The sequence below is a fragment of the Lepisma saccharinum genome, chromosome 1 (assembly GCF_977018435.1).
Source record: "Lepisma saccharinum chromosome 1, izLepSacc3.1, whole genome shotgun sequence".
Classification (NCBI taxonomy): Eukaryota; Metazoa; Arthropoda; class Insecta; order Zygentoma; family Lepismatidae; genus Lepisma; species Lepisma saccharinum.
This window is the reverse complement of record NC_139229.1, coordinates 47,107,367-47,132,858: the sequence shown is the minus strand read 5'-3', so window position 1 is coordinate 47,132,858 and position 25,492 is coordinate 47,107,367. Positions and strand designations below refer to the sequence as shown.

General features: G+C 36.1%; 1 protein-coding gene across 2 annotated transcripts in view; it reads right to left on the bottom strand.

The window, feature by feature from the left end:
• Dhc98D (Dynein heavy chain at 89D) overlaps window positions 1–25,492 on the bottom strand; it is a 519,777-nt gene that overhangs the window by 387,484 nt on the left and 106,801 nt on the right. For both annotated transcript variants that reach the window (XM_083131330.1, XM_083131320.1), the window contains 5 exons: window positions 20,326–20,513; window positions 16,205–16,366; window positions 13,066–13,257; window positions 6,597–6,764; window positions 3,061–3,184 (listed from right to left, as the gene is read on the bottom strand). In XM_083131330.1, coding sequence (XP_082987456.1) covers window positions 3,061–3,184; window positions 6,597–6,764; window positions 13,066–13,257; window positions 16,205–16,366; window positions 20,326–20,513 — 834 coding nt within the window. The remainder of the gene's footprint in view (window positions 1–3,060; window positions 3,185–6,596; window positions 6,765–13,065; window positions 13,258–16,204; window positions 16,367–20,325; window positions 20,514–25,492) is intronic.

Genomic DNA, 25,492 nt, shown 5'->3' with positions numbered 1-25,492 from the left:
TATCACTAAGGGCGGAGACTATGTAGAAAAATAGGATGTGGCAATGTCTCTGTTTCCAACAATAAATTTTGTTTTTCCGCAAAAGGCTCGTTCATATTTGATTCACCCTCGTACTCTGAACTAATCTGAATTATCATCATTTTCAAATATTAGTATCAGTATCAGTTAAAATTGTTAAGAGTAGTGTCTGTTCAGCATTAGAAAAACATCTTGAGAACATGGTTCTGAGTTTAAGTTAACTTTTTTGAACACCCTGTACAATAATAAATTTGACAATAAATTAGATCAGTTGCACAAAGACATTTACTTGGCAGATAGATCCTGCATTCCAGAATTACGTTGTTTATATCAGCCTCCATTACCTGATACCAGCAGAGTACCGATTAATCTGTACACTCGAGTATATTGATTGATTTGCTTCATTTTACTTAGCTTTTTTTGGCACTTTTGGCTAATTTGTGAAGATGAGGATGAGTGATGATATGATGAAATTGACGAATGGACATTCACAAACATCCATGCCCAGGCTGGGATTCGAACCCGGGACCCCTGGTGTCGTGGCATGATGTGCTAACCACTCTGCCACAGGGGCTGGCATACACTCAAGTATAGTATCAATTTGTACAGTGGGATCCATGAGTATTACTGTGCAAATTGTCTATCACCATGTTCGTGCACTTTATTTGACCCAATAAGAACCTCAAGAATTAAAAGAAATATCAAAACAAGCTGTTGACAACTTCTGCACCATCATACATCCATCGCTTTAAAAATTATTGAAAATAGTCATGAACAATTTGCACGGTAATACTCATGGATCCCACTGTACCAGATACCGAATAGGATAGTAGAGCACTGTAGATTCAATTTCAGTACAATCGCAAAATAACTGTTAGGAACTTTTTGTTAAAAACACTAAAAAACACACACAGCACGATAAAAAACACTTTAGGAGTTCTTCCGAGCTTTCGATTCCATCTCGGAATTATTATCAGGGCTGGTCGAGGGGCGACAGAAGGGACGCAGTTGAAGTTCCGCGTTTCATCCTGGAAGATGAAAGAATCTAAATTCTCATTTGAGAAGTAATCTCTACCAGTTGGTAACAATCCATTACACAGATTTTCCACCCACTATTCACATGATTTCCACCAGTAAACACGGCTGGACATCAGTAACAGGTGGCAGCCATTTGAACAGACGTCAGAGACACCTGTTGAAGCGGCACCCAGCGTCGTATAAAGTGGGTATCTGGAGGAAATTCTGGGGGGGGGGGTAAAGGGTGCCAGTGATGTGGTGATGATCACATCACCCCCACCTTCGACCATGATCAAAAAAGTGTGGGGCTCTAACTCCACACCCCCTATATACCTTCATGGCATCGCGCAAAGCACAGGAGAGCACTTTATTTTGTAATAAATATAAATATATGAAGAATTATATTATGTACCAGTAACATAAGTAGAATGCATGTTAGTTTTCACAAAATATGTTATTACAATTAATGATCGATTTGTGTAATTTGGTTGAAAGAAAATTTTCAGCAGAAAGTAACTGTAAAAGTAACTTACAGTTACTTTTGAAGTACAGGTAACTGTAACTGAGTTACTTTTTAAAATGAGTAACTGTAACTGTTACTTTTTCAAGCAAGTAACTGTAACTGTAAATAGTTACCTTTTTAAAAGTAACTTTCCGAACACTGATATATATGGAGAGAGATAGATAACAAAATAGTTGAAATCATCATGGATAAAAATAGTGATTTTTATTTTAAAACATCATATTTTTGATGAATTTTATATATATCGGATTTTTGTCATTTGAATTGATTTCTTGAATTTTTAAAAAAGCACGCTTAAAATTCCTTGTATGTTTTTTGACACCATATGCTATTTATAGAAATGCTTTTTCTGGTAAACAGCCTTGTAAAATATTTGAACAGTTTGATTAAAGATAATAAAAAAATACATGTAGATATACAATTTTCTGTTTTTGATACTGCACACATGAATACTATAGAAATGTTTGTTGAGTTTTAATGACAAACACATTAATTTATGCAAGAACAAAATTGAAACATTTACAAATTTGAAAAATCGTCTATGTTATTTTCGAAGTTTTCTATAGGTTCATATTTCAATATTTCGTAGTTCAAGAGGGGGGGGCATGGCCCCCATGGCCCCTCGCCTGGGTACAGGAATGTCGCCACATATGCATGCCCATTGTCGGAAACAACGAGAAAGATTTTTCATCTGATCATATTACCTTTTTCCAGCCACTGCAGGTCCATGTTTTTTGCTCATGGCACCACTTTCTTCGTGCCCTGGCATTGGTGATGGTAACCAAAGGTTTAGGAATGTCAGCCCTACTTCTAACGTTGAGTTTATGAAACTCCCATCGGACTGTTTTTGTGGAAACAGGATCTGCCAGATGTTCATTGAGTTCTGTTGTGACTTTCCCCGCTGCAGTTCTACGGTTTTTTGTGATAATCCTTGTTAATGCTCGGCAATCGCAGTCACCTAGGGTTGGTTTTCATGCACTATTTCTCTTCGGTAATGTTGTCTTGCCACGATTTATGTATGCTGCCGAAACCTTCGACATTGTCCCCTCTGCTACACCACACAAAGTTGCATTTTTATTACTGATGCACCAGATAAATGAGATCCAACAATCTGCCATCTTTGGAAATCCAATAGGTCTCCCATTTTATAGCTTTACCTTGGAACCATTGCACAAGACAGTTTGAACTGCACTAATTCAGTACTAATGGGCAAACATGGTGGTAACAAAGGCCCATTGCAATGCATGACAGTTCAGTGCTGCCAACTCAGAATGAATTACCCTTCCCTTAGCAATGTGGTTCCAATAATCTGCCACCCCCTGTAAGTTTCATTTATCACATACAACATTAAAAGCTTGTTGTCAATTACAATCAGCTTATGAAAAAAAAATTAACATTAATTAATTAAGCATTCCTTTGGCTCATTACAGAACTTCAAAATCTGTTTACCTTACACAGACACACACACACATACACAAGTGTTAATACAATAGACAACTTACAGTTATTGTGTCCTGCATTTCAGTACAAAGGTCAATAGAACTTTGTATCAAACATCTCCCAAGACTAACTTTCCATTCTCGAGCATGTTGCTTGATGGATTCCTTCAGTGGTACCAAATTTACTCTACAAAAAATATGTATTTATATTAATTGCAATATTTATGAAATATTGGCAAATATTCACAGCAAAACAATACATAGAATTGTGAGTGTAAAAAAAAAAAGAAGAAGTACACTTTACATATACATAAATACACTGACATGACTGAACATCATCATCAGATAGAATATAATTATAAATTTGTCTGATTATTAATATAACAGACTTATTCCTTCTCTTGCTTATTTTCATTATTATTATAACAAATGGTGCAACATGAAAACTTTTGCTGGTACTGTCTAGTTCCAATTTAAAATTTACCAATTCTAATGTTCAGGGCTGCCATTAGGAAACGCAAGGCCCTTGCATTTTGAAAGATAAAAATACAGACAACTTTCATTCCATGTTAAATTCTCACTAAAGCCAGTTCAATAACATTATATCAGCACTTAAAGTGGAAAATAAGCCCTGTCATTCCGGGGGGAATAAAATATTTCATCTCCCTATGACAATTAGTTCTCGAGCACATCTTTTTCCCCCATTGCAGCAAGTTTGACAAGCACACACTTGAAAAGTTCCTGTAAGGGTGGGAGAGCCACCAGATTAACGTTAACCTGGTGGCTGCAATAGGTTCTGTGTCAGAAAATGATAGGGCATATATGAGGCCAAGTCAACTGAAAGTAAGTCTACCTTCCCCTGGAGTGAATGGTTTCGTTCAGGCACATGGCATTAGGTGGGCAGACTGCAGCAGCCCTTAGGCTTTCATTCTACCTAGTCTGGCCATAAATACTGTTACACACAATTTTGTGAATAAATTGAATATGGTTTCAGATTTTTAAATATTCTTTTAGTATGTTATACTTACATATATTACACGCAAATAGCACCAATCAATTTTCAAAATGCCCACTTTTTGCCATCACACAGACTTGAAGTCTCCCTGGCCAAGCATCTATTGCAGCACGCATGGTCTTGATGGGAAAGTCCACCCCTGCTGCTATCAAGGAGCGCTTTAACTTTCGATTATAGGATGCCTCTTCTTGCAGACAGTCCCCTCTAGCTCTTGGCACAGTTTGTAGTCCAAGGTACTGAGATCATGGCTATCAGATGGCCAATCAAAAGTGGAGATGAAATCGAGTACACTGGTCTCCAGTAACAGTCGTGTCATCCTTGCCTTATGAGCTGGGGCAGAATATTTCTTGAACATCTGGGATTCATTGTGAAACATTGTTTGGTTCAATAGTGTCATGAGAGGGTCCAGGACACTTTCCACATTCACTTTCGCATGGCATTTAAGGCCTTTTCTAAAAAACGAGGCCTGGTGGAACTCTTACCCCCCCCCCCCCCCACCAAACCATGACTGAGGAGGACTGGTGGCATCTCTGATTTTTGGGAACTCTCTCACAAACTTCTCGAAAGTTTGAAGCATACACCCTTTCATTTTGGCGGTTAAAACTTCATTCAGTGGTGAACAATTTCCTATCAGTGAAGAGAATCCTGCAATGCCCATTGGCAACGTACCACTGCAGGAGCCATCTCAATTTCAGTTCCCTCTGCTTCTGCACTTGTGTTGCCAGGAAATTTTCTGTACTCCACTGGTAAGCTCCAATTCCAAGGTCTTCATTAAGTACCCTGAACACTGACTGTTGTGAAATGTTTAGCTCCTGTGCCATTATCACTTGCTTTGGATGGGATTTCGGCAGATGCGGGCTACCACTGCTTTAACAGCTGCAGCTGTCATAGGGTGTGAAGTCGACCAACTCTTGGGCGATCTTTCATGCTACCAGTATCAGTGAATCTCTGGATTGTCTGATACACAAACCTTTGTTGATCTTCTGGATTTTTAGGGGCTGGAAAATCTCAGTGAGTGACTTCCCAACCATAGCAGAGCAATTACGGCTACTCTGTTTTCATATTTGCCCCACTCCATGCTAAGCACAAGAAGATACACGCTTGCTCTTTCACAGCTGAAAACACAATGGTTAGGAGTGAACTTCAGCACAAGCTTGGTTCATGAGCCTGACTACTGGATGTACAGTCCAAGCCCAAAGTTTGTAACAGCATGGCCAGACTATGTATAGTTGGTGCATGTTAAACAGTAGTCCATCCCACAAGGCCCCAAAAGAGAAACAGCATGGTGTGGTGAGATTTTTAACTGCCGAAGGTGTGTCACAACATGAGATTTATTGCTGCATGTCTGAAATATACGGCGATCATTGCATGTTGCTGACCACTGTGAAACAATGGTGTAAACGTTTACAGCAAGGACATGTCAGCTGTAGCTGCAGAGATGACCCAACACCTAGACAAAAGCCATCATGCCATAACACCAGACACAATTGCACATTGATTCATGGCGATCTCTGTTGCAGTATTAATGACATCGCCGTGTAGAAAGAAAATTTATGTATGTGTATGGTTCTCTTTCTGTAACATTTAACAATAAATGTACTTGTTTTCCCATATAAAACAGCTTGGCTCACTTTCATTTAACTTGCCCTTGTACGAGTATTTTGACCTTTAATTTACAAATCCAGGTTACATATTACACCTTCATATTCTAATACAAGAATAACAAAATGTCAGAATTTTGCACCAAATTAGAAGCTACTTATAGAGATGAGGGTTGCTATACATTTTGCCAAAATAAATTCCCATACTCTTCCGGGTACTTTAAATATTTTCAAATAAATTCCAGACAATTCTGTATATGAATATGTAGACTTACGAGGGGAGAGTGAAAAGTTTTGAGCCTCACATGGAAGAAGTGCCTATTTTTTGTCAGGTTGAAAATTAATGAAAAGTCAGAGAAGAGAGTGGCCGACAGGGCCGTGATTCGGTACCTCTGTCGGCAAGGCCTCACAACACAGGCTGATTTGTTCAAGTGTGGCTTCACCACACTTCCCCATCTACCTTATTCCCCCGACCTGCCCTCGTCAGATTTTCATCTTTTCCCTGCTATGAAGAATTCACTTCGAGGACGTCACTTCCACACGGACGAAGGTGGTCATTCAGTGGTATGAGACTCAGGACAAATCATTCTACCAAATGACTGTGAACAAATTGCAGCACAGAATGCATAAGTGGGGGGGGGGGATTATAGAGATTGAGTGATTATGTAGAGAAATCATAATGAGAAACTGTAGCTCAAACACCCTTTTCCTGTGAGGCTTAAAACCTCTCCCCTCGTATACACAGATTATAACATTTGCAATCTTAGATTGGTCAAAATATTTCCTTTATTAAGAATTAGAATCAATTCAAGACTTGTTTATTTTTCTTTGAGCTTGAAAAAATATACTAGCAACCATGATTTATCTCACATACTTAAACCCCATACACATAACAGTGAGCATATTCTTTATAAACTTGTAATGGAGCAAAGAAATGCAAATAGCAAAGATAAAAATAATGCAGACTAAACACTTGAAATTACCTTACGCAATGAACATCATCATATTTTGCACTTTCATCAAGTTCTGTTATAACTCTTGAATAGAACAGGAGTTTTTCATCATAAGCAACAACAGTTGGGTTCTTTGCTGCAAACTTCTCACATGTAATTGTCTTATTAAAAGTCCAGAGACTGCGATATTTCCTCCACCTAAAAAGAGGGTTTGCGTGGTGTGAATATCACGTGACACACAATAGAAAAACATAACAGATTTACCCTGTTTAATAAAACATATAGAGATGCAAAAACTTTGTTCTGTTCAATTTATGCTCACATAAGCTAACTGAAACTGGACTTCAAGCTTAGAATTGGATCTGCACCACTGTGCTTCAACCGGGAATTGAACTCAGAATCCCTAGATTACAGATATCAAATTTACTGATGCTACCAAATCTGATTAAAAAAAAGGACACAACATTAGTTCAGAATGTAAATAATACTCAGCTCCTTCAAAAATGTAGTTAACCAGAAGAGTTTTACCTTTGAAAACAAATTACATATATTTAGAAATGTATTTAATTGATTGATTGAGATAAAATTTTTGGGTGCGTTGGCACTTTAGGCCATTTTGCACCCTTCAATACATAAGGGGAAATATCCCCTTATCTAAAATTCTTATTGAAATTTTTAAATAAAAAGTGTAAAAAGCCCCGTGCGAAAAATTTAAAAGTGCAAGGTTGTAAAGAGACCTGCACAAGACAAAAGTAACACATTCAAAAGTAAGAATTAACCAAGAACTTCCTCACAGACAATGGAAGAGACCAGCTCTTCGCAAAAAGCTAAAAACACTTGACAAAACACTTTTGTCATCTCCCAATAGGGCTGACAAACAGCTGGGAAGATTAAATGTCTGCCAGAGGAAAGCTAGATCAACACATTCAACAAGATCATTACAAAACTGACATCGAAGGGTTCCAACCCTTGCAGCAAGTGACCATAGGTGAGACAACTGTGTCCAATACGCAGTCATGTTCATTCCAATTAAGATAACATAATTTTCAAGGAAGGGAGAACACATTGCTATTTAGATTCGCTTTCTGGATATCAAATAATTTACAATAGTAAAAAGGTTTCATTACAAGAAATTTAACTACATAGAATATGTAGATTGTGTTCTCTTCATTACAAAGAACAAATAAACAGAAAAAATATGGAACTTGATGAATTACGGATATGAAAAGATCGATTACACAACAGAGAGAAAGAACGAGCAAAAAATAAAGCATCATTCAATGAGAGAAGAATAAAAATGGGGAAAATAAACACTGCAGGTGTATATGATGTAATTTTCCTTGTATGTGCACATTGCTTGCTTTGTAGAATTATTTCTCTTGTAGTCTACGGTTATTACAAGCACAAAAACACAGTTTTTCATTGCGACGTTTCAGGAGATTATGGAGTTTTCATTTTCACAAGTGGAGTAGGCACCACCTTTAAAATTGAATGTAACAGACAACATCAAGAATGTCTGTGAAAGCAATGATGATTTTGAATTGCCTGATGATATTTGGAATTCATAGTTTTTTAAAAAAAAAGTGATCAAAATTTTTTTGTCGAAAAAAAATAATTAAAAACTGCTTCTTTCACAGTTAAGTTGCTATATTACAACAATGTACCATTGAAAAATAAATGTCTGATGAAGGGAGCATGTGTTCTGCTGAAGCATCACAACGAAAAACTGTGTTTTTGTGCTTGTAATAACTGTATACTACAAGAGAAATAAGTACTTGTATTTTATATATTTGTTATTTAGTGTAATTTTTAAGCCATTTTTAGCTAATTACAATGATGATGATTAAATTAAATCGACGAAAGGACAGTCACAAAGAACACCCATACTCATGTCAGGGTCCGAACCTGGGAACTTCATTGGTGAGATCATAAGTTAACCACTTAACATGTTCAACCAATGAGCCAGAAGCAACTGATTTTAAATAAAATTATAAACACATAACAAAATAATATCAACATAGATATAAGTGACAAATAGAGAACATGCCTAATTTTAAAAAAACACAACTATGGCCAAAAATGGCCATATACCGTATTTACTCATGTATAATGCAAACTTTTTTCCAAAATTTTTGCCCCCAAAAACTGTGGTTCGTATTATTCATGGAATAATTCAGACAGCCAATATGAAACCGTATAGGGTCATTTCATGATTTTTGGACACTTGCATTGATTTTTCATGTTTACGGAACCCTATCATTATATATTGTTGTAAAGCTTAAATCCTGCAGTTTCTGAATATGGAAACAGTATTCCATTCAAGATAACGAGGCTAATGTGAAATGCGATTCAAATAAGTTCATCACAAAATGAAAGAACGATCTAATTTTTATGGTGCTTTGGATGAAAAAAAACATAAGGAAAAAGATAATAAAAATTAAAATGTATTACTGGCCAAATAATATGACATACATGGGGAGTGTAAATTCCTTAATGGAAGAAATCTTGTGCTGCTAACTGCTATTTGGAAGGTGTTGAATGTGCCTCGTATAAATGTTACATTAGTCATGGAAAAAAAAAGTAATGAGACATTGTGAAATTCTTTTAGAAAAAAATAAAGAAGGAATTAGCAAAACAAAAAATAAAAGTTTAAAGGCCATTTCACACGATTTTTCACTTTGTAATGTAATGTTCTGCGACACCAAGAAAAGCAGTGCAACTCTGGTGGAATTCGATCATGCACCTTCCGTGACATGGGATGCACATCAGCAGTATTTGTTGGGTGAGAAATAATAGAAAATAACTTCCTGAGCACTGCAAATCCATACCGTAATTTTGATCTCTCTTTCTACTATTACAGAATAAATAAGGTGGTTAAAGGGTGAAAGCTTTGGGATGCTAAACACAATGGAGGGAGAGGGGGAGGTGGCATGGGTTGGAGACTTATTGCTTACACAAGAGGATAGTTTCCTCTTGGTCCACATAGCAACAGGTGACTCATTGAATCGGTATGATGTCATTCTCTGTTGATCGGCATAGCAACAGCTTTATGACCTACAACTAAGAAAGCCATTTCTTGAAACTGGATTGTACTGCACATTATATACGGGATATAATTTTTGTCACTTTTACCCATCAAAAACCAAGATGCACATTATATATGCACGCGCACTATACACGCGTAAATATGGTACTTTGTTGTACTTCATTATGACATTTATTGAATGTCAATCCACAGCCTTCTATGAATAGTGACAGTGAGTCATAGAAATTGATAGGTATATAAAGTAATTTTTTGCCAAAGATGTGAGAAATTATTGCATAAGAAGAGAATTCAGCTGTGTCAGTAAACAAGATATTTAGTTTAATTTGTGTAAATTTTAGTGGGTGCATGCAGAAAGATAATCTAATCTTACCATAATCTTATTCATAATTCCACACAATTTTGTAATAACTACAGTACATGCCTGAAAATATCACCAGAAAGGGGAAATCAAATGTGCTACAATTCAAGGAAAGCTTGGTAATTGAAATAATATTTACGAAACAGTGGATTTTACACATCATACGAGGGAGGTTTGAAAAGTTCTCAGAATCACCACCAGATGTCAGTGCTAGGACAACGAGGTTCCCGCATAGTAATAGGCCATCCTTTATTAATAAACACGTAGCGCGTCAGTGTTCTGGGTAGAGATCTGTGGTGCGGACGTCACTTTGTAGTTGTTCCCGTGCAGTGCTCTGTGAAGATGGAAAAAATCGAGATTCGAGCGGTGATTAACTACTTCGTAAAGAAAGGTATGAAAGCAAAGGAAATTCATGCCGATTTTCTGAACACACTGGGGGACTCTGCTCCTTCATATTCAACTGTTGCAAAGTGGACAAATGAGTTTAAATTTGGTCGGGACAGCTTAGAAGATGATCCACGTAGTGGTCGCCCAAAATGAGCTACTACCCCAGAAATTATTGAAAAAGTGCATAAATTGGTCATGGAGGATCGCCGACTGAAAGTGCGTGAAATTGCTGAAGCTATAGGAATGTCATCCGAATGGGCGTATCACATTTTAACAGTTGAATTGGATATGAGAAAATTATCTGCAAGATGGGTGCCGCCACTTTTAACACAGGACCATAAACGCATCAGAGTGGACATTTCCGAACAATGTTTGACTCGTTTTAAGAGAAACCAAACAGATTTTTTGTGCCGGTTTGTGACGACAGATGAAACATGGGTCCACTACTATACCCCAGAGACAAAACAACAGTCAAAGCAGTGGAAACATGTTGATTCACCACCACCAAAGAAAGCAAAGGCAATACGGTCGGCCGGAAAGGTAATGGCGTCAGTGTTTTGGGATGCGAAAGGGATTCTGTTGATCGATTATCTTCCCACTGATCAAACAATTACGGGACAATACTACGCTAATCTCCTCGACCAACTAAAGCATAAGATACGGGAAAAGAGGCCAGGTTTGGCAAGAAAGAAAATCATCTTGCATCAGGACAATGCGCACCCTCACACAAGTGTCGTTGCCATGGCAAAAATTTATGAACTTGGTTACGAATTATTGCCACATCCACCTTATTCGCCTGATTTGGCTCCCTCAGACTTCCATCTTTTCCCCAAACTCAAAAGTTTCCTCGGTGGATGGAGGAATCTAATTTTCGAGATGGGATAAAGGCATTGGAACATCACTGGACCAAGTGCATTAGTGTACAGGGAGACTACATTGAAAAATAAAAAAAAATCACTGTTGTAAGTCGTTTCTTTCTATTCCATTCCGAGAACTTTTCAAACCACCCTCGTATTTGAAGAAATAATAAATGTCACCTATAAAATTTCCCATTGTAAAATCATAATTTTACAAAAAGGTTTGTCATTTTATATTGCAATTACACATTATTTGAATATACTTAGTATCTCTATTACATATTTTCTAATTATATATTAAACACTGTTTTCAATAAAATTACACAGGGATGTGATATAGATAAACTTGGTTGATTATTTGCAATTCCATTTTTATATAATTTATGTAACCCAGTGGTCTTAAGAAAAATGGCAAGAAATGCAGTACTCCAAAAAAGGAGGGGGGTAAATAAATAATACAGCCATTTGCCCCAATTTTCCTAGGAGAGGAACAGCATTTCAATTAATAACAATAACAATAATACGTAGTAATAATAATAATAATAATAATAATAATGTATCCCTCAACTCCTTTCTCAATGGCGAGGTTTCTTATTTCAAAATTCTTGGTCATGTTATCAATATCATAAAATACTTGCTACTTCTTACAGCTTCCCGCATACAATTTGAAATATCCATGTTTGTTTTGGTAAATCCGCAACACAACAAACAAAACAGAACACTCACTTCAACCATGCGTTCTTTACACACAACTGGAAGATATTCCAAAAAGCTCCAAAACTAACAGAAAAGTGATGCCAACCTCGTTGTAGAAATTATTGTTCATAAGAGAGTAAAAGAACTGACTTGAAGCTTAAAATTAAATTAAGCTTTGGAATCATATGTCATTTCAACAGGAAAATACATCTGTTCATTTTTTTAATAATGTATCTCATTAATAAAATTAGTATTTCGAGTTTGATAACATTTAAGACTTAACTTTTTTGCTATTTGCAGGCTTCAGAAGAGAGTTTTATTGTTTTCTTTACTTTCATGTTTTATCCAAAAACCATTAGTTTATTAAATTTGTTTGTATGCAAACTCATGATAAATATCATGTAAATTATTTGGTAGTTGTCAACGCTAGCATTGTAATTTAAGATGAGTGAGCAGACAACAGCCAGCTGTAGTTTAAATTCCAATGCTCCCTAGTGCTGGGGACACAATGTTTGTCTTAATTCCAACCACTGAACATCGACATTATTGACACGTTTTACACATTGTGAAACTTTAAAGCTTTAAAGTTTGTCTATGTGGAATTTGGAATGGTTATAATGATTTATTTCAATAATTCTGTGTTTCTTAACTAAAATGTTCATCTTCGAGATTGTGTTAACACTTAAATGCTTTCTGCTAGTAGTGTCTGCTTTCGGCTGGGCTCGGATATTTTTGAGAAGCCAAAAAGCTGCAAAAAGAAGTCTTTCTTGTGGATTGGGGGGCCATAACTTCAACAGGATTTCACCCTTCACCACATACTGCTTCAGTAGCGCAGGGTTCCAGTGTAGGGTGTGGAGCTTGCCAACAGGCTGCTGAGGGAGTTTGCGGCCATAAAATTTCACAAAATCAAGTGCGGTAGAAACTAAATAAGACAATCAACATGAAGTACATTAAATAGTATTTTAATAATGCAAGCAGTGATATATCTTATTATGATTTCATCAAATAGAGTAATAAAAGGAGAAATAGTTTCTCCTCTAACAGTCTTAACAGTTAAAAGAGAAAAAAAAGTAATTCTTTACTACAACATACTGACATATTGTATCTATGAAATTAATTATCTATGTACATTAATTATCTATTATCTACAATTACCTGTGAAGATATGTTCCAACATCTCTTATAAGTCTGTGAGCAGTGTCCTGAACTAACAATATGAAGTCTGTCACTGATGGAATCTGAGAGATCTCATCAAAAATTGAATACACAAACTTTTCATCAGTTTCTGTTCTTTGGAGAGGACAACAAATACATGACCCATCCAACCATCGACGGAAACTTTTGAACCTACAATTATATTAACAGTAAAACTTTCAAAATAATATTAAGTTAACAATTGCAAATACAGTAACCCCCCTCCCCCCGAGTTACGTAAGTAATGCATTCCGTAAACCTTTATGTAACTTGAATTTTACTTCATAATTAGAAGAGAAATGCGGTAGTAGATAAATATGGAGAAACTAGTACTAACTTTATCCGCGAAACTGCTCTTTTCTTCTTTGTTCTATTAATTTCAGTGCCCACTGCCAGCATCCTCGTTGGTACATGTTGAACAAGGATGGTGGCAGTGGCCACTGAAATTAATAGAACAAAGAAGTAAAAAACAGTTTCGCAGATAAGTGAGTACTAGTTTCCCCGTATTTATTGAATTTTACTTAAGTCGAATTTGTAAATTGCTTAAGTGTAACTTCGTAAGAAACTGCAAAATTTATATTATTTGTTATTTTAAAAATGAAACATCATGCAGCAGCATTTACTCGGATATAAACTATAAAAGTATGAAAAATATATACAAAAATATAAAAACAAACTGAAATCACACTTTTCAAATAAAAAAAATGTCTTGTGACAGCTATGTACAGTTATTACATAACTGCAAATGTACGTAAGTCACGTATTATGTAATTTGGGGTGTTAATGTATTCATATTCTGAGGAATGGTAAATGTGGTGAAATATTTATAAATATTAAACAACACATAATTACACTGGGGACCAAGGTGGAAAAATGCACAAAAATGTTGGGGCCATCAAGATTGAATGTACAAGTCACGTACTGAAAGTCTTAGCCTTGTTAGATTATTCTCAGGCCTTGACCATTTCGGTTGAAGCCACATGTATGGCAGGTACAGCCATCTGTTGTCCACTGCATGAACCACATTCTGCATATGCACTTTCGCTATCAGTGCTGTCGGTAGGAGAAAAATGGCGTCCGCAGACAGTTTGTTTCGTCAACGTGTTGTCGTGGAATTTCATGTTAGTGAAAACATTGGAGATGCAGAAATTCATCGATGTTTACAGAACTTCTATGAAGAAGCCTGAATTGGTTACAGTACAATGAAAAGATGGGTGAAACATTTTAGAGATGGAAACCCAGACATTGTCGATAAGCCTTGTAGTGGCAGACCAAAAACAGCTTCCATGCGCAACAATACGGATCGGATTGACGAGTTTATACAAAGTGACAGCAGGATAATTGTACGAGAAATTGCACATTATCTGAACACTGGACACAGTGCTATACAACAGTGCTATACAGGACATCATAAAGATCCTTGGTTACCAAAATATTTGTTCAAGATGGGTGCCATGGTGAAGGATGAGATTCGCCAGTGGTTACATCGTGCCGAAACGGACTTCCACAAGAGTGGCATTTTCCAGCTGTCGTTACGGTGACACAAATGTGTTGAACGATCTGGATATTATGTGGAAAAGTAACAAGAAGATCCAAATTATGTATTACCTTAGGTAGAACAAAATAGTGGTTTCTGACTTTGAGTACTATCACTTGGCTCATTACTTTCATTATATGGCAGAAAAATGTCAAATACAGGTTCCACTGTATTTCACCTAGTAGCAGATCTCAATGAAATAGTGACAAATTTGCATACACTGGAACCTCGAATTTACATTTTCCAGAGAACCAGAATGAAAAAAAATAATATAGGGTAAACTGTAGAATGTGGAAAAAATTTATTGAATGTTGGTTTATTTGGACCATGAAGATTTAATGTATAATGTGGAAAATACACAATCCTGGAACATAAAATCAGGGCTTTAGTGTATACAATAGTACATATTTATTATTGTAAGCCAGAAATTTGCAAGAAACCATCCAAATCTCTCTCCTTTACTCAGATGTAGAGAAAATTGGAGAAAATATATTTAAAAAGAAAAGTATTTGCCCAAGAGAGATTTGAACTGTCCTTCACAGAAGGAAGTTTAACTGTGAAAACTGAAAATTTGAATTCAGGAACAGATAATTAATGTAACAAAAAAAAAATTACAAAAATTTAAGACAAATATCTGTAAAATTGGTAAGGCATAATGTAAATTACATTTTGTCAATTGTTTCTATATGCTATTCATGAATTCCTCTCTTAACTTTAAGTAAAAGGTGCTTCAAAAATATTGTCATGTCTCATAGAGTCCAGTTTATACACGATGCAGTGGGGATGTTGGCAATAGCTGAATAGCCAAAATGTAATTGAAAATAATTATTATAATCTGTGCAAGCCTACAGTCCAGGAAAGTGCACAATTTCAAATATCATTCTATATTTGCAATTTCCACCTGCATTCACATGGCACATGGGTATCATTCCTCATTGTTTCAGTAGTTTTTATGGGCTTTGTTACCTTATTTATTGATCAGTCGTTGTATATTAACTAAGAAGGTGAATAAATCATTAGGAGTCTTCATGAAATATCTGTAATTATATATCAGATTAGTAGAATATTGGTTATCGTTAAATTTTGTGTGAGTACTTAATCAATATCTGTAAAATTTCACTCATAGTATTTCTAGCACAAACCATTTTTCACACAATGTTTCAACTATATCAGTCTATATCAGATGATGAAATACACTTACAGGCACTTCTGGGTTGTAACAAACCCATTACATGGACCATGGGCCACAGGTGGCCCGCAGAGCCCTTTGCCATGGCCTGCACCCATTTGAAAAATTAAGTACTTAACATAAGAACCAAATTGAGTAAATGGTAGATGGCCGCATCTTACAGTTCTCAAACCCGTAGTGTAGCTTTGTGGCCTGGGAGCATCATAGTACGTACTGTTAGTTACCATCAAAACACTGTATATAAAACAAATAGTGTGTGCTAAAAATACCAAAAAAAAACATGAATTGTTTATATATATTTACTATTGTAATAAATCATAAGGCATAAGATATGTTTCAATGAAAATGAACTGTACATGAGCAATTGAACTTACTTGAACAAGAAATCTCTCACACATTGGACAATAAGATTATGTATTTCAGATGGCTTTGGACGAATACCTACATCTGGGACTGATAAAATGGCATCCACTATGAAGTAAGCATTCTTACCATGAAGAAACTTCTGAAATCCATCCAAGTTCCTCAAAACATTGCTAAAAGTATATTTAAAAAAACATTAGATATATAGTAAATATTTTCATCAATTCTTGTAAATATTTGAGATAAATAACTACTTTTATGGACAAATATAATTTATTTCTAAATGAAGCAAATTTCACATCCCACATAATGTCATTCTAATATTTGCCTAGAAAATATATTAGTGTAAAGAAAACCCCACAGCAAAGCAGGATATCATGAAGGTAAAGTAAAGGGAAAGTTCCCCGTGCATATAGCACCCTGCCATGAAGGCACATTTAGGGGATGTGGGGGTAGGGCCGCACACCTTCTCCATCTCGACCACTTTGAAGGTGATGTGATCAGCACCGTACTCTGGCTGCCTTTACCCCCTAGTGTTGCCCCCAGGTACCTACTGACTTGAGGCTGGGTGAGTCCAAGAGCCGCTTTATGCGGGAACAAGGCTGGAAAGATTCTGACCTTAGATCACCCACCCTGGGAATCGAACATGGGTCTTCCCCATAGCAGTCACACGCCCTACCAACTGGACCCCCACGGCTTTTAGGATATATCATAATACTTGAAAGTTGTACAAGGAACAGGGCTAGATTTAAGAGAAAGGGGGCTTGAGGGGGGATGGAGGCGATTGATACCGCCTCAAGTCTTTGTATACAAAGAGGCCTCCATTGAGGAAAAATGGCTTTGAAAGGGGGCCATACATGATTTAAAAAGGCGATATTGAAGTGTGGAAAATGTATAGAAAGTATAACCTAACCAACCATCTGACATTACTTGACCTAAAAGTTTTAACTGAAATTGTGTAGAGGAGGGCCTAACCAGGAGAGATTAACCAGTACTTGATTAGAATTGGCCAATAAAGAACTATAAATGGCACTGAGGCAGTGTGAGGATGACATTTTCTTGCAAGAATGGTTCTTATTTTGAGAAATCTACCTAATTTTCATATTTGTATACCCTAAAATTGCCACTAGTTTTCAAAAATTTTTGCTTTCACAAGAAAAATACATAAAATTCAACATGATGTCATATATTTCAATTTGATGGCAGGTCAGGTTCGACACCTTCACATCATGCAAGCATAAGAGTGATATAGATCCAGGGTTCAATCTGCTGTGAAAAAATCAAATTTTGATTTAACTGAAACCAGCGATTTGGTGCTTTCCTCTTCCGTCTTGCATAAATTTAAGTCCTACTGTTACTGTTGTTATTTAAATCTTAGTACTGAGAATAAAATAGATTTATACTCTATATTTCTTTCATAGTTCCAGTAATAACAGAATGGAAATTGCATTGCAGCAGTGCAAACTATGTTAGGCCATGTCCGAAAGATGCAAGACCATACTTGAAGTGAGCATGCAGGGTGTTTCACTTGCCCCTAATTTTCGCATATAAAAATCAAACTATTGGTCATAATGTAATGAAATTTGCTACGGATATCCCTTGGGGTATGAGAAGCATGCTGACATTATTGGAGATGGTGATGTCTTCTAGTCCTTGCATAGGCATGCATGTGCATCTGGGCGATTCTGCCATTAAATGCCAAAACGGAGTCCGTAAAGGCATGCCAGCGACAATTTATTGGATAGTTTGGGATCCGGAAACTGCCTGCAAAGGCTTCCATTCAATATTTGGTGAAGAAACTGGAAACAGGAACATCGTTGGATGTGCATGTAGGAGGCCATCCAAAACTGCCAGAAGCAATGGTGCAGGAAATGGGAGTTTCCACAAGCACATGTCAACGAGCTGCCAAAAAAATCATATTGTTTTACTGATGTGCAACATTTGCAACCTCCCTACAAAGTGAAAATAGTCAATTTTGAGACTACTTGCAACACTTGCTGTGACGTCACCATGCTTCTCATACACCAAGGTATGTCTGTAGCAAATTACATTACATTATGTCCAATAGTTTGATTTTTATAAGCAAAAGTCAGGGGCCGAGAGCGAGTGAAACAACATGCACTTCGTAAATGGTTGTGCAGTTCAGTCTCAAAGTCTTGGACTGGAAGCTAAAATCTTTTGAATTATACTTTGACTGTAGCACCTAATATGGTCTAAAGATAAAACTAAGAACACATTGTTTTTCCCACGTTATAAACACTTAGTTTTCACCATAGAAATCACGTAGCAGTTTAAAAAAGTTCTGGTATTTACATTTCCACACAATAGAAGAACTACAACCAACAAACTGGCCGATTTTCGATTTCCATGATTTCATGCTGGCTCAAATGCTTGTTTAATTGGTGCTTTGAAACTGCACTAGGTGATGTCACTTCTGACAAGTCCATCCTTCAAGCCTGCTTTGTTGACCTTTCGGACACAGCCTTAGAATTACATCCAGGATGAAATTCGTGCAATTTCATTCATTATGAATTATGAATTTTAAAGAGACATTTCACAAAAACATAGTACATATCTCAGAATTTTCACGTGCATGTAAATAAATCTCTGCTGAACAAAATTCCTCTCTCTTCTAATGTACAAAACTAATACCGGTAAATTAAGATTAGTTTTTCTTGTATGTACGCATTGCTTGCATGATACAATTATTTTCCTGTAGTTTACGGTTATTACAAGCATAAGAAAACAGTTTTTTCTTTGTGACGTTTCAGGAGAACACACGCTCCTTTCATCAGACATTTATTTTCATTTTGTATGTATCTTTAGTCAAAATGAAAATAAATGTCTGATGAAAGGAGCGTGTGTTCTCCTGAAACGTCACAAAGAAAAAACTGTTTTCTTATGCTTGTAATAACCGTAAACTACAGGAAAATAAATTAAGATTAGCCTAACAAAATTCAAAACCTTACTAGTAGTAAGTGCTTTTCTTCTAGAAAATTAAAAAAAATAAAAATAGGACCAAGTCAGTATCAGTATCAAAACTATTGATTTAAACTTTACTGATAACTTTTACAGAGCCTGGGAATCATGTGGGCTCCAAAAAACCTAGTATAAATATCATGGACATTGTGCACTTTTATTATTATGGCAAGAGCATTGGGTAGAAAATATATTTTGTGATTAAATAATTATCTTATGTAAAGTTATGAGTATTTTAAAGCAGAACTTTGATAGATTGTGTGGTATTGCTCCAATTAAAAGCTATATTCTAAAATTTACAAATATTCTGCAAAAATCTTCCATTGTAGAATTATTCCTCTCATACTCTACGGTTATTACAAGCATAAAAAAACATTTTTTCGTTTGAAAACATAGATTTGAATGACTGGGAAGCTTCGTTCATTGCTGAAGAATACTGGAATAAATTAAATAATGAAAATGGTAACATTGATCCACTATGGAGTTTTCTTTTTCACAAGTGGAGTAAACCACCATCTTTAAAATTTAATGTAACTGAAAACATCAAGAAACTTTGTGAAAGCAATGATGATTTTGAATTGCCTGATATTTGGGATTCATAATTTTTAAAAGAAATGAAAAATAAAAATAAATAAATAAATTAAATATTTAAAAAAAATGTGATCATTTTTTTTTATCTGAAATAAAAATAAAACAGACTGCTTGTTTCACAGCTAAGTTGTTATATTACAACAATGTAACATTGACAACAATTGGTTCTTTTTTGTTAATTTTTTTTTAACCATTATTATAACTGTAGCTTTAATCAAACTAAAAATAAATGTCTGATGAAGGGAGTGTGTGTTCTCCTGAAACGTCACAACGAAAACTGTGTTTTTATGCTTGTAATAACCATAGACTACAAAAAAAAGAAAATCTGAAATACTGTAAATTGTTCCAATTACCAAGTGTCAGAATTATACTACTATATTACTATATTTACTGTAAATAACACTGTATAGTAATCTGTTCAGTGTAGTATCTGCTCAGTATTACTCAAAATTTTATCTTGACAAAGACGTTAAGTTCCTTTTCGACTGTTTCAAGCACTTCTTACACGAGCAAACATATTCTCACCCACACACATGCACCTTTAAGTATTTCATCCACTTACCTCATTATGAATTTCAAGAGCTGGTCCTCCCAAAATTGATAATAAAATGCCATAGGCTCTGCTTTATGTGAGTTGGTTCCCAACACAACAGATTCGATCTTGTCTAAGAGAGGAGACATTTTTTCATATGATGCCAACATTTGGCCCATCTTTTCCTGTCTAACCGTATCCAACAAATTAAAGTAAGCCTGCATATAAGAGAAAGTAATGTAACAGTTGGCAATAAATGTTCAGTATTGACCATTATGAAAATTTAACTCACAGAGACCAATGCCTATACCTATTTTCTTACTGATCAGATATGAATTGTAAATGTTCTACGAAGAATATTAAAGGATCATTAGTAGGGTGTGGATTTTTGCCTATTTTCCTTTTCCATTCCTTTGTAGTAAAATGTAGGCTTTAATGTTTCAAGTTCGTTTCATGGCATATGTAGTCCGAAAATGCATTTTAATAGTGCCTATAAATGAAAAATTTTGAGTTAGTGCCTATTTTGCATAATCGTGCCTAAAAATGCCTTTTCTGCCATTTTTGCTTACTTCAGCTTTTAAACGTGCCTTTCCCTACATTTAGAAAGTAGACCTTTCTTTATGTTAAACTGACTGATATTTGCGAGATTTGAGGATCTCAAAGGTTGACAGATCTTTGGAAATACAAAATGTCGTTGAATCAGGTAAGCAAACTGGACAACTGGTGATGAAAAAAATGCACCATTCAAAGAAAATATATTTTTTGAAGAATGTTTCAATTAATAGTGTCTGAAGAAATATAATTGTGTTACCATTGTACAAATTACACACATTTTTTTCACAATCAATTGACAATAGTTTGAATCAAATCCTTGGAACATCCGTCAATAAATATATTTTCTTTTAATGATGCAAATTGTTTTCTCATCACTTGATAATAATTATACACGCAACAGACGTGAGCCTGACGATTCCCTGCAAATGTGAATTTCAATCAAAATAGTATTAATAGTTTATGAATCGTTAGCGTACTTTTATGTACAAACTGTAATGCTACAGTATAACTGTGAATTGCAAGAAGAAAATCAAAATAAGTTCATGTTCAATGCCTACAAAGAATGGATACAAAGTAGTGGCAACACTGCTGTCATGTGAAAGGGGTGAGTCACAGTGCCACAAGCATTTCGTGGCTGATAAGGAAATGTCAGACGAGGAAGTGTAGTGAGTGGGAACGGTTGTATGTTATTCAGTCAAAAACTGCAGTGCTCTGAAGCAGAGGACGAGAGTGCAAGTGCCCTAACAATATATGTAGGCAAGAAGAACAACGTTCGTGGATCAAAATTGAAGTGGCATGTGGTCGGAGTGCAAAGGAATGTTGGTAGGAACTGCGTGAAGCGTGTGGTGATGTAGCATTGCCATATCATACAGATGCACGATGGGTGAAAGTGTTTCGGGAAGACAGGAATTCCATGCACGACCGCCCCTGTTCTGGAAGACCCACAATGGAGAACACCAGCATGGAGCTCCTAGCTGCCCTGCTGCATGTGGATCGCTGATGCACTGCGCGAGAATTAGCCATGGAGATTGGCGTGTGTCACAAAACAGTGCTGCACAGTCTGCACGACAATCTTGGGTTCCGCAAAATCGCAGCACATTGGATACTGCATGAAATCACCGAGGTGCAACAATGGCATCACTATGCACTTGCCCAGGACTTGCTGAACCGCTACCAGAAGGAGGGTGAGGAGTTCCTGGGAAGGATCATCACTATGGATGAAGCCTGGGCTCGGTCGTACACACCATGCTTGAAGAAGCAGTCCAATGAATGGAAACACCCTGGTTCTCCTCGCCCAACATGCACCCTGCACAAGGTGGTGTGAAAGTGATGTTTATTGTTGCTTACGACAGCCAGGGCATAATCCTGCACCATGCTGTACCTCCCAGGCAGACGGTCAACGCAGCCTACTACTGTACCTTCTTGCAACACCACCTTCGTCCCACATTAAGGAGGAAGGGACAGCACGTTCTGGCATTGTCTCCCATCATCCTGCATGACAATGCAATGTGTCACACTGCAAACACTGTGACGGCGCTCCTGCATAACTGGCAGTGGGAGGTACTGGAACATCACCTTATTCACCCGATATGAGTCCGTGTGATTATGACCTTCTTGCTAAAATGAAGGAACCACTGCACGGGAAGCACTACGACACGTGCGAAGTCATCATACGTGCTATAGGGCGGTCACTGCAGGACATCGACAGAGATGGACACGCTGATGATGTACGCCTTTCATACGTGTGGCAGAAGGTCGTAGAGATGGGTAGGGGGGGGCGATTACATTTAAGGAATGTAACACATGCTCTTCTGCCAATACAGTCAAATACCAATTATACCAGTGTTGCCATTACTTTTTATCCAATGTATATATTAATGTATTTTCTAATTTAGGATGCCTTGTAAGTGCCTATTTTAATATCATTTAAGGACATATTTTAGTGTCTTTTCTAATTTTATAGCACCTCTTTAAGTGCCTATTTCCAAACATCTTTGTGCCTATTAGCCTGCCTATTTGAGAGGTTTTTAGTGTCTATAAATCTGCACCCTAATCATTAGACAGGTGACTGAAATGGCTGTTGCTTTAGATATAGAAACTACATACGATTGACATTTTCTTTACAAAACCATGGTATACGAGTTATATCTTTGTATTCATAAAAAAATAGCAACAAAATGGCTAAATTAAGACAATTTATAGATACATCAGTCCAGCACCATGGCCGTGCAGTCTAAGGCAGCACGCTTCAGCCTTGGGCTATGGCTACAGTTTCAAGTCTTCTGGGAAGGGGGAGCACAATAACTTTTCCTGAGATTTCAGCCTGTGTATGGGACTGGTGGCCACTCACCATCATGAGGAAATTGGGATGCTACGAATGAGTAGCATAATCAGGTCATGGAAAACCTACACACCTGGGGGTTGATCATGCTGACCACACGTCACCCTGTAACTGGTTGGATGATCTTCCACCTCTGCTCAGGCACGTAGGAGTCAGGCTGGCAGTCGGTAGGTAGGCCCTAGCACACATGGGCTGTTGCACCATGGGTTACGTTATAGATATATCAGATCAGTAGAATTATCCATTATCCATGCATATTTTTACACTAAATTATGTCTGTTAAGGAACAGATCTAATAATTAATTAACTAATTATCTAGCATTGTTAAACCTGAAGGTTTATGGATGAGGTAACACAATCCTTCCATCTGTCCCTATCCTGGGTAAGGTCAATCCAATCTTTTCCTTCCTTACCGATTTCCTTTATCCCTCCATCTTCATCTTGGCCTTCCTACTGGTCTCTTACCATCAGGTTTCTCAACAAGAATCCTGTAAACTCTTCTATCCTCTCCCATTTGTGCCACATGACCTGCCCATCTAAGTCTTCTTGATTTAATTATTCTAATAATATCTGGACATGAATACATATTACGCAGTTCTAAATTACGTAACCATCTCCATTCACCTGTCTCCTATTACCTTCTAGATCCAAATATTTTTCTAAGAATTTTTATTTTAAAATACTCTTAATTTATGTCCCTCTTTTAATGTAATGGACCAAGTTTCACATCCAAGCAAAATTACTGTTTTGTATATTTTAACTTTTAGTTTCTTAGATATTATACGAGAAGATAAAAGTTTATGAAGAGAAATGTAACATGCATTTCCTGAATTAAGCCTGCTCTTTATTTCCTCTTTAATATCATTTTCATTTGTTAGTATTACTCCTAATAAAGGAACAGATCTTCAAATTATGAAATCATACTTATCAAACAGAATGCAATGTGTTGAAATTAGACACGAAAGAAAAGGAAACGTAAGAAAATACAAATCCACTCTAAAGACATTAAAATATGGAGTTCACCAAGGATCAATATTAGGCCCACTACTTTTTCTTTTGTACATAAATGATTTACCATTAAATATACAGAATACAAAGATTTTGTTGTATGCAGACAATACTAGCGCAATGATAAAGGGAAATGATGTGAACGAGTTAAAAGCCAACATTGAAAAAACAATGAGAAAAATGAAATCTTGGTTTAACAGTAACAAATTACTATTGAACAAACTGAAAACTAATTACCTGCTATTTCACACTAAACAAAACAGTAAAACTAAAAATGTAGTAAAGAATAGCAATCTTCCAGTAACATTAGTTAGTGAAACAAACTTTTTAGGAGTAACTATAAATGAAAATCTAAATTGGTCAAACCATGTAAAAAATACTTGTTAAAAAACTAAATTCCAAAATATTTGCACTGAGGATATTTAAACAAACACTTCACATTGTATCTAAAGATATCAGTTTGGCAGTTACGTGGAGATAGGTAATTAACTCTGATAAACTAACTATTTAGTTCACGCCTGACGAAGCCACCAGACGAGTGGCGAAATTGATAGCTGAAAAAAACTTACGTGGAAAAATGAATAGTAAGTTTATCAGAGTTAATTTAATTACAAACACTTCATACAAATTCACTAATTCAGGTACATTATGCAATGTTTCATTCACTAATAAATTATGCAATAGAATTTTGGGAGAACTCACCAGCAAGTTTAGAAGCATTTAGAATACAAAAGCAAGCCATTAAGATTATATCAGGAATAAACCCTAGGGAATCGTGCAAAACGTTGTTTAAGAAATCCAAAATATTAACCCTCCTTTAACTGTACATATATGAAATGTCATGATATGCGAGAAAAAATATTGAACTACGAAGTTCGATAGAACATACATATAACACCCAAAATAAACATCTTCTAGCCATACTTCACCAGGTTAACATTAGTTCAAGAATGACCAGAACAGATGGCAATAAAAATATTAAAATATTCAATAACCTACCAAATGAAATAAAAGCAGAAAATATGACATGTTTCAAAATCAAATTAAAAAAACTATTAGTTAATAAGGAATATTATAGTGTTAGTGAATATCTAGATTGTAAATTATAGTAATTTTGTAATTATATTTTTTATCTGAACTGCACTGAACGCTCCAAATAGCAATGTATATGGTTTATATGGAGTAATAAAATTCAAATTCAAAATTTAAATATTATAACTGAGTTGTAATCCAAAATGTACTGATTATTTTTTTCTTATTTCAGCTTACTAGGCTTCACCATTTATGAGATAC